At 36.4% G+C, this 15423-nt stretch overlaps 1 protein-coding gene and 1 long non-coding RNA gene across 2 annotated transcripts in view; one reads left to right on the forward strand and one right to left on the reverse strand.

The window, feature by feature from the left end:
• The window catches only part of PLXDC2 (plexin domain containing 2), a 435549-nt gene that overhangs the window by 321764 nt on the left and 98362 nt on the right, over window positions 1-15423 (forward strand). The window contains exons 7-9 of the mRNA XM_081818908.1: window positions 1479-1589; window positions 10672-10784; window positions 12016-12073. Coding sequence (XP_081675034.1) covers window positions 1479-1589; window positions 10672-10784; window positions 12016-12073 — 282 coding nt within the window. The remainder of the gene's footprint in view (window positions 1-1478; window positions 1590-10671; window positions 10785-12015; window positions 12074-15423) is intronic.
• On the reverse strand, window positions 6228-14140 carry LOC145721662 (uncharacterized). The gene is made up of 2 exons (XR_014145491.1): window positions 11981-14140; window positions 6228-6652 (listed from the first exon to the last, which is right to left on the reverse strand). It is a non-coding gene; the product is annotated as an uncharacterized LOC145721662 (long non-coding RNA).

A 15423-nucleotide genomic window follows, 5' to 3' on the forward strand; every position in this document is an offset into this window, starting at 1 on the left:
GTGGGTATTGAGGAGGGCACATTCTGCATGGAGCACTGGGTGTTATGCACAAACAATGAATCATGGAACACTTTATCTAAAACTAATGATGTAATGTATGGGGATTAACATAAGAATAAAAAAAAAAAAAAAAAACATAGCCACAAGTCCCTGAAGGAACTGTTTTTCTTTCATAGATTCTAAAAAACATTCTGAAATATTTTACAATTAACTAATCAGTGATTTCTAATATCCAGAAAGTTCTTAAATATTTGCTTCTTTTTAAAAAATCAAACATACCAAATAGGGTACGCTTGCAATGTATGTATTAAGCAATAGAGCATCATTTTTCATAACATTTTCTATCTTGGAAGAGATTTATGAAAAGATATTTTATGGGGAAAATGTTATGATTTCTATTTCTTTCTCCTTTTGTTGAGCCTTGAGTGGACAAATGCGTATGTGGGAACCAAAGCACCTGAGGAAGCTGGGCTGGAAAGAGAAGCAATTTTTATCTTCTGTAAAATGAATAATTTTGAAGTGCTTTCTATTTTGAGGACTGAGAAGGTAAGATGACCCAATTTACTAAAGGATTTGTGGATCAGTGTGTCCTTAAATGAATGAAAAGACCCTGATAACTTTGAGAGTAAGAAGAGAGGCTCAGTTCTTCTAAAAGAGCTTTTACTGGGTTATGAAAGAAAAAATATCATCAGTTTTTTCAAGATTATTCATTTCCTCCATAGTTGTCAAGATGCTTTTTTTTTTTAAAATTACAGTTGTTTAGTAATTATAATGGAGGTGTCCTACTAGCTAATCAAAATTACAAATTGTTTTATTTGGGGAAGATCAGTTATAATGGAATGTTTATATTTGAAAATTTATTATTTAATCATATCAAAAGTTCTAAGGCTTTTTGAAGGCAATGAAGTAAAATGTATGTTCTGTAAATATTACACTGAAATATAATATTTTATTTAAATATGCATATATGGTCTATTATCACCCTGTCCAATATGGTAACCACTAGTCACATGTAACTCTCTAAATTAAAATTAATTAATGAAATCAAATTAAAAATTCAATTCCCAAATGTCATTAGCCACATTTCAAGTGCTAGTAGCCACATGCACCAGTGAGACTAATACTGAATAGTTCAGATTTAGAATATTTTATTAGTGCAGAAAGTGCCATTAGACAGTACTGGTCTATGCTATTATGTTTTCTGGTAATTAAAGCTTAAGATATTCTGCAGAGTAAAAAACAAATCTCTCTTTTTGTTTGTTAAGGTTCTTTTTTTTTTTTTCAGTCTGTAAACATAATTTTGGTCAAGTTTTTTGAAAAATTGCTGCCTGGTCTGTAAAGCTTATAAAGAGACCATGTATGACAAACTTATACAATGGTCCTCAAAGAGTTCACCGAACCTCTGAATATCTTTAAGTTATATTTGCTCTCCAAATTAGTTGTGACTTTTATCTTAAATGCTAACATTTCTTATTGAGCTGTGAATAATAATAACAACAAAGCAAAGGCAAGTTGTAGCAGGAACAACGTCGATAAATTGAAGACAGCAGATGCTGATGAGAAAGGGATTGACGTGAAGAAAGAGGCTGGTGAGAAGAATAAAGCGGAGTGTTCTCAAGGACTCGGAAATAGCCGTTATCGTTAACTTATAGAAGAACCATTTCAAGTTAGGTCAGCAGCTTTCCAGCTTGGTTTCTTGGACAAGAATTCTGCGTGTGTGTAAAACTAACTTTCACGTTACTAAAATGACTTTGCTTTACGTTCCCAAATAAAAGAACTGTGAAGGCAAGAGTGGATTTCCTGGGTTTTCTTGCTGGGAATGTTATGCTCTTTAAGCTCTGAAGGCAGAGAAAAGGTGAGGCCCGATGGAGAAGGTCAGCACCCTAGAGATTCAGATGGAAATTCAGAGTGTTAAGTTGGAGCAGAAAGAAACCAACAAGTATGAATGGTACTAGGGAGAACCGTATGTTTATCCGGGAAGATCTCTGCACACTGAGTAAAAGAATTTGGAGGGATATAAGCAGAGGCTGAGAATTACTTAATAAAGCTATTTAACAAGAAATTATGGAAATGACACATGACCTATGAATACATGACAATGTGAAAACTTTCTGATAATCAAAAGAATATTAAGGCAACAATGAAATATCATGTTCTGCTGATCAAATTTGCAGGGTTTAAAAAATGATAATAGTGTCTGGGAGCATCTGGGGAAATGGGATATCTAATAAAAAGCTGGTGGGGAAGTAAATTGGTACAACATTTACAGACAGCAATTTGTCAAAGTACATTAAAAAAATCATTAACAGTCAATGGCCACACATTCATTTTTAAAGAGTTGTGTCAACATTTACAAACAAAGATGCTCAGCACTGTTTTGCTGATAATTAATATGAAAAGCAACCAACATGACAAACCAGTGTTCAGACAGGTCACATAAATTATGAAATAAAGGAATTTGTTGCAGCTATTAATGGCTACATTTTAGACAGGTATTTAGCAGTGTAGAAAAAAATGTGTTATATATATTAAAGGAAAAATAGGTGACAAAATATTTATAGCCCAATGCCAATTTTCTTAATGTGCATGTGTTTACATGTGTATCTACCATAAACACAAGTTTGGATGCAGATGCAGGGAAACATTAATTGGTATATCTCTGTGGTAGATTTACAGACCAATTAAATTTTCTTCTTTGTATTCACTGTTATTTTACAAATTTCTCTGAGTTAATATACACCATGCTTATCATCACAAGTATGTTTTTACATTTGGATTTCTGTAATGAATAATCGAAGTCGTTGTATATAGACCTGTCTTTCACATCTGTACCTGTGGAGACTGAAACAGCTGATCTCCATGTTCTTTTTGTTTCTAAAATTCTACAAAGTATTTTATGAAAAATAGAAGGTGATGCAGAGACCTATGGACAGACAGACACACCGAGAAGTCACAAAACAAACGACACTTAGAAAGAATGAGTTTCAGAGAGAGGGTGTCGAGGTGTTTTCTAGTGGAAATCCCCTGTGGACCCATTCTCATGAGCACTTGTTCTGGATGTGGACATCTTAGCATCACTGTCTTTGTAAAGTGACAATGTTTTTTGTTTTGGGGGTTTTTAAAAGATTTTATTTATTTATTTGATAGAGATAGGGACAGAGTGCACAAGCAGGCTCTCAGCTGATCAGGGAGCCTGATGCGGGGCTTGATCCCAGGATCCTGGGATCATGACCTGAGCCGAGGGCAGATGCTTAACCAACTGAGCCAGCCAGGCATCCCGTGACAATGTTGATGCTGATGAAGCAACAATAAATATGGACGCAAACACAGTGCTTACTTGTGTCCTAGACATGCTTATTTAAAGTGAAAGGGTACATGGCATGCAGTGCTTGGCACTGCATGCCATGTACCCCTTGCATCGTAGGTATTAAGATGACCATTTTGTATGTTAAGTTATAGGAATTAAATAAAATGCTCAAGGTCTAACACATGATTAGTATTCCCACTATGGTATCCCTTATTCTTTCTGGACTGCTAATTAATTTTTATCTTTTATTTTATTTTTTAGATATAAGGGTTAATTTCACCATGGGTTTTTTTTCTTTCTTTTTCTTTTTCTTTTTGGTAGGAGCAAAGGAATTTCCTTTATAACCTTGCAACTGTTTACAAATTTACTAACAATGCCTGAATTCCCTTTGATATTTTAAACTATCAGATCACCTGATCTTTTTTGAAAGGTAAAGACTATGGTAATAAACCACGCTTGAAAGTTGCATTGACATCATTTACTATTTGGAAGCCTTTAAAAAACTGAAAAACAAGTTTTTTTTGTTGTTGATATTATAATGAAAGGGTGGGGAGAAATCTTCATAATAAATAAATTAAACCTACCTACCTGCTTTTCAAATGCTTTACCAAACCTTCACCAACTGATAAGAATGGTATAGCAACTGTGGTCTCACTGGGAAAAATTATTCTCAAGGTTATAGCTTGCATTACCATGTTGCCATGGGTAGATTAAGCCAAGGATCTAGGCTCTATAACCTGTGTAACTAAAATGATGAAAAGAACAGAAAATTGATCTTATGAGAACAGGGTCCTATGTAATGTACTTTGCAACAGAGAAGAAACGAAACCTCTCATTACTTAGGATAATGATCAGGTTTTCCCTAAATTCACTCAGGATGAGGAAAAGGGGGAACAAAAATGAATGATTTAAATTCCCTGTGAGGATGACTCCTAAAAATGAGGGTTGTTAAATAAGAGAGCAGAATTTTGAAAAGAATTTAAATATTTATCTAAATTCTGATTGCACAAATAGGTAACATACAGGTCTCTAGGAATCATCTTATAGTCTCAGGAAAAAGTAATAGTTGTATAACATATTATGCTAAACTTGGGTTAGCCTAATCTCTGCCATAAATAAGTACACTTTTTTTTTTTTTTTTTTTAGGCTGAGAATACAATGCAACCATATCTCTCCTTCTATAGAGAAGCTCATGTAACAGACACTGTTACACCTTATAAATGTGGGAACAGATTTTGAAAGAGATTTAAATTTTTGTTCCCAAGAAGATTTTTAAATAGAACACATCAACTCCAGTTTTCTTGCTGAAATACGGTCCCATCTAAAGGCAGGGATGAGTGGATTCGAAACTCAGAACTTCCATTCTTTCTTGGCTAATTTTCTCAGGATGGGCAAGAGTGAGGTCAACAGGAAATGTGAATGGCATTCCATCAGGCGGCTTGCCTGAGGGAAGCTTTTCCCTAAACTTGTGCAATTTTTTTAGATGAATGCTGAGTCTCAACATCAGACATAATCTGTTCCCAAAATGCATGCGAATTTTGCCAATTTACTCAATAAAATTTATATTTGGGAAAGATGTTTTTCCTCAAAACAAAACAGTTATTTTATTACCTTATAACAAGGGATGCAAAATTGCAATTTGGGTTCTACGGTCTAAGCACAAGTCTACCGTGCTTCGGTTCTGAGACAATACTTGCATATCATATATTTGGAAAATTTTTTTTCTTTTGTACTTGGGTGGGTCTTTTTGTCTAAACAATAATATACCAGAACATCAATGTAGACCAAGATGTCTTTTGAGGAAGCTGCAAATAATATTCTTTCTCTAAAGAAAAGCACCCACAAATAAACTAAAACTAGTGTTCTACTTGTGTAATAATTGACTCAAGTCATGCTTGATTTAACATCCCTGAAAGAAGGAATGTGAAAAACCCTTGTCCTCAAAGGGGAATCAACTGGCTCTCCCAGGACATGGCCTCTTATTTAAGAGGATGTCTATGTGCCTACACATGCTAATATATCCTTGCTTTGTTCACAGTATAATTTTGTTTCTGGAAAATCTGCCTTGATTTAACAGTTCCCTCGAATGTTACTTCCCAGTAATTCTCAGCTAATAAGGAGAAACTGCCATGGAAGATTCACATTCTTCACTAAGCATTATTGCCACAGATGAACATCATTCTAAATCATAGTTGTAAGATAACCCCTACTATGTTTCCAGCCAATCCAAAAAGTCTAAGAATTTGAAGTCTAAATAATTTCCACTCCATTTACCTTCTGTATTTGAGAGGTGGCATACTTAAACAGAATTAGTTCGAGGGAAGACCAAATAGCATATGCATGTGATAAATTAGGTCTACCCCTATAGTGAAATATAAGAAGGACTTTGAACAAAAAAGGGAAAGAAATAATCTAAGCTTAAGATGTATTTTATTATCATCTCTGTCACTTTAAATAAGCATGTCTAGGACACAATCATCTTCAGTACTAACACACTCAAGCATCCCTCAGGATTCTTCTTGAAAGAGAGGTTTAAAAAACAGAAATTTTCAAATGATGGCTATATACATGATCAGAACCACTACCAACAGTGGTTTTCTGAATTTCTAATATGATGAATTTCTAATATTCTGAACTTTTAATATGACAAACAGCTGCCCAGGAACACATATGCTTTTATTCTACAAATGCAAACTAGACGAGATAAGTGAAAATGATTTAAACAAACAAAATATGTGTCTTCTCTGTTAGTATAGTTCCACCAAAGTTTTTATTTACTTCAATTTATACTTTTTCTTTCATCTTTCTTCAGACTCTTACACAAACATGATAGACATAAAAATGGCACAAAGCTGCTCTTTTGCTGATAAATTTAAGCCAAACAAACAAACAAATAAAACTCATACACCTATCAGTCAAATAATCTGTCATTCCTTTATGTTCTTCTTATTAATGAAAGAAATACACCAGTGCAACCAAGCTAACTATCCCAAAGACACCAAAATTACATACCATTGGCTTGGCTGTTTAATTTCACTTTACCTAAATTATTAGTTGAAGAGTAACAGAGAGATAGCAAATGCCAATAAGAGTTATAAACCAAATAATATAACCAAATAATATAATTTACAAGCAGCAATTGGTTAAGTGATTCTGTTGCTCAAACTATCACATCTGACTGAAATCAATCTCCTTTAAATTTACCCCACAGCAGGCTCAGATTTTGCAATTACCCTTCTACATACTGGGAATTTGCTGGATCCTGTGGACAACGACAAAGGCATCAGACAGCCCCACTTTCACTGGGTGATTGGTCGAACTTATCTGTGTGACTAAGACAGGAATCTGGAAAAGAAAAAGCAGATTGCTATGTGTTAGATTTGAATTTCATTTAGGGGTGGGGGCGGGGAGAATGATCATCCTATTTACTGGATAAAATCAAGTGATGAAGATGAAGGACCAGGGAGAGAGCCAGCGGGAAATATTACAGAAGAAAGGCATACAGTACCAACACATAACATCTGTTTAGTGCTTTTGATGGGTTAAACTGACAGGAGAGTTCCTGGTCCTATAGACAGCTGCTTGAGGATGAAAGTAAATAGATTCTCAGAGAATCTAACTGATGCTGAATGCTGAAAACCCATCACATGGATAGGTGCACCATGAATACATTTAGTGCTGGCTGTCATTTCAGGAATATAGACTCTTTTGTATCGTTTGTTTTCCTAAAATACTTTATATTACTTTTCATGGCTTTTTTAAAAAAAATCCTTGTTTACAAGTGGCCTTATACATATAAAACCCAGAGAAGGACAAGTAAGTGCACTGCTAAATATATATTTAACAATATCATTGCTGATTAATAGATAGTGAAACTTGGCAAGTGTTAATGGATGCTGAACTTCACTATTCTGATTGAAACCTATATGGAAAACTTATGAATTATTATGGGTCATCTCAAGGTAACATTTCCTAAATTTAAACCTCAGTGGAACCCAAATCTGAATATGACAAACATTTTTAACATTTACAGTTTAAAAAAATTAAAACACATTGAGAATATATGAAATAGTTACAAATGAGACAAACTCTTAGAGCCAATTTTTCTAGATTTAGAAAAGAATCATTGGAGATATGATTACTATCTTTACTACCAGTTTTATAGACATAAAAATGGGCATGAAACCATCTGCAATAAATAAAGGGCCAAGAAACAACAAGGGAAGGATAAATGTACCAACAAATCTTAAGGTGGAATGAGCAGACCGTGGGCCATCTGTGGATAATTCATTTAAGACCGTATTAGATCAGACCTTGTTGTATAAACCATAATAAATAGCACAGAAATGAGAAGCAAGGAGAATAACTTGGGTAGAAGTTATAATAAGGGCTGAACTACTTACTTTTGTCCATGACATCATGAAATTGTGAACAGGCTATTTTGTTGAAATTAACCAATAAAGAGGAAATTTTAATGTATCTGAAATTTATGGAATTATCTCAAAACAAGTAAAAGCAAGATGACATTTTCTCTTTATGTACTAAATTAGTCTGTTCTTTTTTTTTAAGGTTTTATTTATTTGTCAGAGAGAGAAAGAGAGAGAGAGCGCGCACACAAGAGGGGGAGTGGGGCAGAGGGAGAAGCAGGTTCCCTGCTGAGCAAGGAGCCCCATGTGGGACTCAGTCCCAAGACCCTAGGATCATGACCTGAGCCAAAGGCAGACACTTAACCAACTGAGCCACCCAGGCATCCCTAAATTAGTCTGTTCTTAAACAATATTATGGTATTGCCAATTTTATATCAGTATGGCCAGTTCTTAACCAGCATTAAGAAGTGTTCCGATGGGGCACCTGGGTGGCTCAGCCAGTTAAGGGTCCAACTCTTGATTTCCGCTCAGGTCATGATCTCAGGATTGTGAAATTGAGCCCTGAGACCAGCTCACACTCAGCATGTAGTCCGCTTGTCTCTCTCCCTCTTCCCCTCTGCTTTCTCTCTCTGTAAAATAAATAAATGAAAATATTTTTTCTTTTAAAGAAGTATTCTGATATTTGGACAACAGAAAAAAATAAAACAAAGTCAACATTTCTGTCCCTAAAGGTTCATTTACTAAATGAAACTCTGACATACTTTATTTAGTGATTACTAAGCCATACTCAATATCAATATATGTAATTCCTTTTCTTAGTGGACATTATATGATTACCCAGTCTTATATACAATGTTGAGAAAGAAATGTTAATATAAGTGTAATTTATATTTAAGACAAACATATAGGGGCGCCTGGGTGGCTTAGTTGGTTAAGCGACTGCCTCTGGCTGGGGTCATGACCTGGGGTCATGACCCTGGGATCCGGCCCCCCCTCAGGCTCTCTGCTCAGCAGGGACTCTGTTTTCCTTTCTCCCTCTGCCCCTCCCCCCTGCTTGTGCTCTCTCTCTCAAATAAATAAATAAAAATCTTAAAAAAAGACAGACTTATAATTAAAGAAGAAAAGACAAAAAAATTAGAAAAAACATAGACAATATTTCCAATTCCAGTTATATTTTATATATCCTAATAAGACAAAGTCACAATTGCTAAATAACATTGTTCATACATGCCTGATCAAGAGTAAGTATGAAAGCTTTGCTAACTTGTATTCGTCACTTGCTTTCATTCTCCAACATCTGTGACTGCAATTTTCCTCTGCAAGGTGAGATACATTTTACCAGATAATTCTGTGGTGATTGAATTTCTTCTTTTCCCATACTCAAAGCAGAAATTGAGTCTGTATTGCTATCAGTTGGAAATTACTATTATACTACCATGAATATTATATTTTTATACAAGAGCTTGTTTATTGGGTCACATGTTTGGATTCCTGCAGATCTAGTACCATCACTTTCCCTTCTTCACACATTTTCTATTCCACCTCTTCAATCTTTCTTCCTTATCTCTTTCCTCACCTAGCTATCTTTCATTTTGATTTCATTTTCTCCATCTCTTTCCTTCCTTTTACTCCCTTCCTTTGTATTTTGTCTGTAAGTCAAACCCTCTCCTCCTGTGCTTTTTGCCTGTGATGGACTGATTGTACTAACGGCCTCCTTGTATCCATACCCTTTGCCTTGTCACTTTTGGTCCCCTCCCACTTGGACTCTGGCTCAGTAATATGGCAAAGGATGATCACAGCAAACATGAAGCAAAAGAGAGGATTGAAAATGTACTTGCACATTCCACCTCCTTTCTGGGACTCCTGCCAGTTCTATGATGATGCATGCTGTTGGTCTGCTGAAGATATAAGAGAGGCACATGGAGGAACGTTTCCTTTCCAGCAGAGGTCATCTTTGACCAGCTGGCCCTTAGCCAATCGACCAGCTAACAGCTGGCACATGAACGAGCCCTGTTGAGATCAGCAGAGTCCAAACCAGATCAATAGAACTGCCAAGTTGATCCATAGGTATCTTGTGAGAAATACAAAATGGAGTTGTTTTAAGGAACTACACATTTTGGGGTGATTTGTTACACAGCAATACTAACCAATACATTTTCTATTAGAGATCCAATAGCAAATACAAACTCTCTGGGTATTTCTACATAAAATGAAGAAGGATTCTTCCTCCTAGGTTTCAGGGAATCAGATAAATATCTTCTTTACTTCTAGGTACAATTAAACTTGAAAGATGAGAATGTTCCAGTAGAAAAGTTTCATTTTCTGCATCCTGCTTTCACTCTTCTATCTCTCTTTTATTTCCTAGTTTATGCTTTGTCCTCTGGATTCCAGAAAATGAAGACCAATGTGTCTAAGTTACCTAGATTCAGACTCATTTAACCTAAGGAAAATCCATCCAAAATCAAAATGAATAGCCCAACAATGTAGACAGTTTTCTGTCACTGAAAACAATCCCATCATAAATTGGCCAGCCCTTTAGGAAGATAGCTGTAGATGACCTGTAATGACCCTTTCAAGCCTCAGTTGGATGGTTTCACTCTATAAAAAGATTTTGACTTTTCCAAGCTTCAACAAGTACATTGTTAACAAGGGTGAAATACTCTATCTATTTGTAAAGAGAACTGAGGTAGGTAGAAATCATCATCTGCTTTTAAAAGAAACATTTTAACTTGCTGCCAGTTTTCTAGTTATACTTATTCATAGGACAGTGACTTCTGAGGAATGTCTGACAAGCCACTACTACCACAAATATCTCTATTATGCATCTTAGTATAATGTGGAAATATAAAGTAAAAAATAAATTTCTGAGAATATTATTTACTATATAAAAATTATTTTCCCTAAAAGGCATATACACTCTAGATGCTCTTTGATAAGATAGAATTCATTCACTCATTTGCTAGATATTAACTAAATATTTTCTGTGTATTATTGTAGGGATTATAGAAGAGAATGGAACAAAGACCCTGCTCTCACTGAGCTTATATTCTAGAGGGCAGAGATTGACACAAAAACAAGTGAATGCAAAAAATAAAGCATGGTGGGAAGTGGTAAGTGTTAAGGAGGAAACTAAAGTGTGGTAAAGAGAGAGAAGGGGTTGGGGGCCTCCTTAAGAGAAGGAGTCACAGAAAGTTTCTGTGATGAAATGACTTTTCTGTAGTCATGAGCTTGCCATGTGGATATTTGAGAAAAACTCTGAGTAGAAGGACCAGTACAGGGAAAGGCTTTGACTTAATTGTTTTTAGTGTCTTTCAGAATTAAAAGATTATCACTGGATAAGGAGGAGTAAATAAGATTGTCAAAGGAGATGAGAGGTGGTGGGGGCAGATCATAGGGAGCATTCATTCCCCACAAGCCATGGCAATGACTGAATTTGATTTCATGTTGTACAGTGAAGATTTAGAGAGTTTTGAACAGAGGAAGTATGTTCTCTTACATCTGAAAAAGATCGCCCTGGCTGCTGTGTGATCAAGACTGTAGGGGGCAAGGGGAGACGGAGAAGCTAATTAGGAAGGTATCACAGTTGTCTGGAAAAGAGATGGGTGGCTTGACTACACTAGAGTGATACATGTAGGAGGTGGAAGTGATGGAAAGATGGGTTCCAGATGAATTGTGAAGGCACTGCTATGAAGCCATGCCATGGATCTGAGGAGGGTGGGAGAAGGAGGAGAGCCAATGACGTCACCACGGCCTTGGTCTCAGTAGCAGGAAGAATGGCATTGAGCTCTTCATCAGGTCCACTGTGTTGTACACCTGCAGGGGGGCTTTCCCACTGCAGGCCACGAGAAAGGAGTTGTCTGTCCGTGCGGAGGGCCACGTGGGCAGCACTGGAAAAGAGTACCGAAATGTCCAGAGATGGACAAGATGAGAAGTGGAAGGTTTGGAAAAGGATGATTTTATGGCAGTACCACTGGCCTCAAATGCTTTTCTTTTAAAATTTTATAGAGTTCGTGGATACAAGCATGATTTTCTAAAACTGGGGTCTTTTATTATATATTTTATTAAATATTAAAATGAAAATGTACAAGAAGCTCTTAGTTCCCTACATTTTCCAAGAAGGCACCCAAGCCATTTATGAAACAATTGCATATCAGGTTTGGAAAACACTACTTTTGGCAACTGAATTAAATGCTTCATATTGTAAAAGATTAATGAGGAAAAGATGAACAAGTCCAGGCTTTCTCATAGATTTCTTTCAGAAATAGTCTGCCTCTTTCCACCTGAGATTGCCATATATCCTTTTTACCTTGCGTTCTTGGACTGTAATCTTTTTATTTCCAGACATCAAAGGCATGGGGCTGTTCTCTGAAAAGATCGTTCATCCTCTCACTTACTGCAGGTAAGGAATTGGGCTGTGTCAGCTCTCTGTGAGCAAGTCAGACCAGTCTGCAGAATTCCAGGAGAGTATTTAATTAGAGACCACTATGATGAATCAGGAGGATTGTTAAAAGTCACATTTAACTTGAATTACTTTGACCAATAGCAACAAAGCTATTGTGTGTGGGGGTGTCTGTCTGTGTATAAATAAACCATCTAGAATTATAGCCAATATCACACAAAATTAGCATAAGAAAGGGTCTGTCATATTGTCAGAGTCATCTATTCTATAAAAGACAAGGATATGAAGTATTCAAGTCAGAGAAGCTATGGCCAATGAGGATGTCCAAGCATGAAAACACTAAAAATTTTGCTTTATGGGAAGCTATATATTTTTTTATCCCTTCTACAAATTTCTAGTCATTCTCAAAATATTTCCTAAGTTAGTTCCTGGGGTTTTTAGGAAGCCATTCTGAAATAGTATCAACTCTAAACTATAGAGGCTTTTTTTTTTTTTAAGAAAAAAAGAAATGTAGCTTCATTATTTTCAAGTGCCTATAATATTTGCCTTTTTATGATTGAAGCAAAGCTAAATTTTCACTCGGCCTCTGTATGATTTGTATTGAATCATAAATTTCTGAGAATGAGTTTTACAATTACATTCATTCCACAGATAGTTATAGAAAAGGAACATTATTAACACCAGCTAAAATAGCTTCCATTTCAGCTTACACAAGCATTTATAAATTCTTTTTTTAGGTGTTTTAATTTTTGTTCCATTTTACAGGACACAGAGAAGTTTATTATTTAAGTAAGCATAAATTTTTCTATAAGTGATATAGTGAAGCAAATTAAGTATAGACACAGAAAGAAGTTGCAATAAGCAGACGAAATTAAGGCAGGAAAAAATATTAGGGACGGGCCAAGGTAAGGCAGAGCACATTAGTCTTCGAGCAAAGGTTCAGAGACAAAAGCTGCTCTCTCTTCCATGCTGTGGTGTCATTCTCCAGGACACAGGGGCCCAACATGACCATAAAACGTGAAGTTTTACGTCTGTCTCTAGAACATTTGGGGAGGTAACAGCATGCTGCTTGAGTCAGAAGTAATGGGACTTTATTTTCCTCTCTCTTCTGCACTGCAAATCTCGCCAAAACATTCATTTGTTTCCATTATGGACCCAGCTATTTATCTAATAGGCGGCACAGCATCTCAGCAAGGGCTTGATTGTGTAGTGTGTGTTCCAAAGTATGAATCACATGCCTATCACTGGAGAAGAATTACTCTAAACTCATTTTTGTTCACTCACTAATCAGCAACATGGTGTCAAGTAGGTTAATATATATACATTTAAGAAAACCCAAAACTTACTATTTTACCTATTCTCATCTGCATTCAACCTTTAACTTCCTACCTCATCATCTTTAAATGTCAGATCTGGCTTCTGTGTTACTTAGTAGGGCATCCAATTATAAGGAGTCATGCTTTTCTTTATTACTATCAAAACAACACATAAAGTCCTCAGTATTACTGCTTAGTTGTCTGAAAACTACATTCGAACAGAAAGGCTTTCAATTAAATTTGACAATATAAAAATCCATTTGCTTTCCTGAATATCGTTAACATTTTGCACAATTATTTTAATCCCTGTTTAGCTTACAGTTACGAAACTCCTTTCATATGCCAGGTATTGAGCACTTGATGGTATGAAAGCAAAGGAGAGCCATAAGCCAAAGATATGTTCTTAATGTCCCTCTATACCCCATCTCCATAATCATAGCCTATAGAGAATCTGGAAGCAGACAACAACATACAGCTGCTAAGTAAGGACAGCCCCTCTATTAAAAGAGGAGTTTCAAACTGAATCTTGACATAACTAGTGCTAGCCTGGGGTAAGAAAGAAGAAATAGCTGTGGGAGAAACTGGAGGAAACATACCCTGAGTACACTTCCCAGCCAGCTGTTGCTATGTAGACATGCAGAGCAAGTGATCGAAGGCTTCTGATTTCTCAAGGGGCAATGCAAATCTGTATTTTTATTTAAAACCCTCTGATATCTAAATGCTGGCAACATATCCATTTTACAAACACACACACACACTCATGTGCATGCACACACACACACACACACAATCACTGTGACCTCTGATTTAAAGATAGCCCCCGACTGAATTAACAACTAGAGTTGGAGCTTCATATAAAATAAGACAATGAGGCAGATGTCTGTCTGAAGAAGGCTGTGCAACTGGGCTCAAGACAGTAAAACTATGGTGGAAACTTTATCTGGGCCTACAGACAGACGACGGAGCTTGTCTACACAAGGGGAAAAGAGCGGGGATTGGGAAACTCCTTGGGCTTGGAAAGACATGAGAAATGCACAGACCTTTCACCTCAAGGAGGGACAAAAGAGCTCTATGGTCAGTCGTGGAGCATGAGAGCAGGGAGACAGGATGTGGCTTGATATAGGCAAGAACAACCTCCCAATGACCTCTCAGGGATGAAAGGTAAGAAGGGCTTCAAGGAGAAAGTGCACCATAAAGATCAAATACGTTCACCATGAAAACATAACAGCTAGGGGCAGGGCCAGCATTAGAAGAAGTTTCTGTTTCTTTTTTCTTTTTTAAAGATTTACTTATTTATTTCAAAGAGAGAGAGAGAGCACATAAGTAGGGGGAGGGGCAAAGGGAGAGAGAGGATCTTCAGCACTCTCCACTAAACGTGGAGTCTAATGTGAGGCTCAATCCCATGACCCTGAGATCATGACCTGAGCTGAAATCAAGAGTTGGACGCTTAACCGACTGAGCCACCAGGCGCCCCAAAGTTCTGCTTCTAAAATTGTTTCTTCTAGGTAGACCCTTCTACCTTTGCGACTTTATTATTTATTTATTTATTTATAAATAAATTTGTTACTGGAGCACTATAAAGGGAAGATGGTTCAATTTGTCATTTTCTTACACTGTGGAAAGCAAAAAGAAATTAAAGCATCAGGAGCTTTTATATGTGATATAACTAAAAAAATTAAAATACACCCACCAATGCAAATAAATTAGATCTTTTTTTTTTTTTCCGTTTTTTTTTTTTTTATTCTTATGTTAATCCCCATACATTACATCATTAGTTCTAGATGAAGTGTTCCATGATTCATTGTTCGTGCACAACACCCAGTGCTCCATGCAGAACGTGCCCTCCTCAATACCCACCACCAGGGCAACCCATCCTCCCACCCCCCTCCCCTCTAGAACCCTCAGTTTGTTTTTCAGAGTCCATCTTCTCTCATGGTTCGTCCACCCTTCCGATTTCCCCCGCTTCATTCCTCCCCTCCCGCTACCTTCTTCTTCTTCTTTTTTTTTCTTAACATATCTTGCATTATTTGTCTC

Source organism: Leptonychotes weddellii, chromosome 5, assembly GCF_054177405.1.
Source record: "Leptonychotes weddellii isolate Sample4059 chromosome 5, ASM5417740v2, whole genome shotgun sequence".
NCBI lineage: Eukaryota > Metazoa > Chordata > Mammalia > Carnivora > Phocidae > Leptonychotes > Leptonychotes weddellii.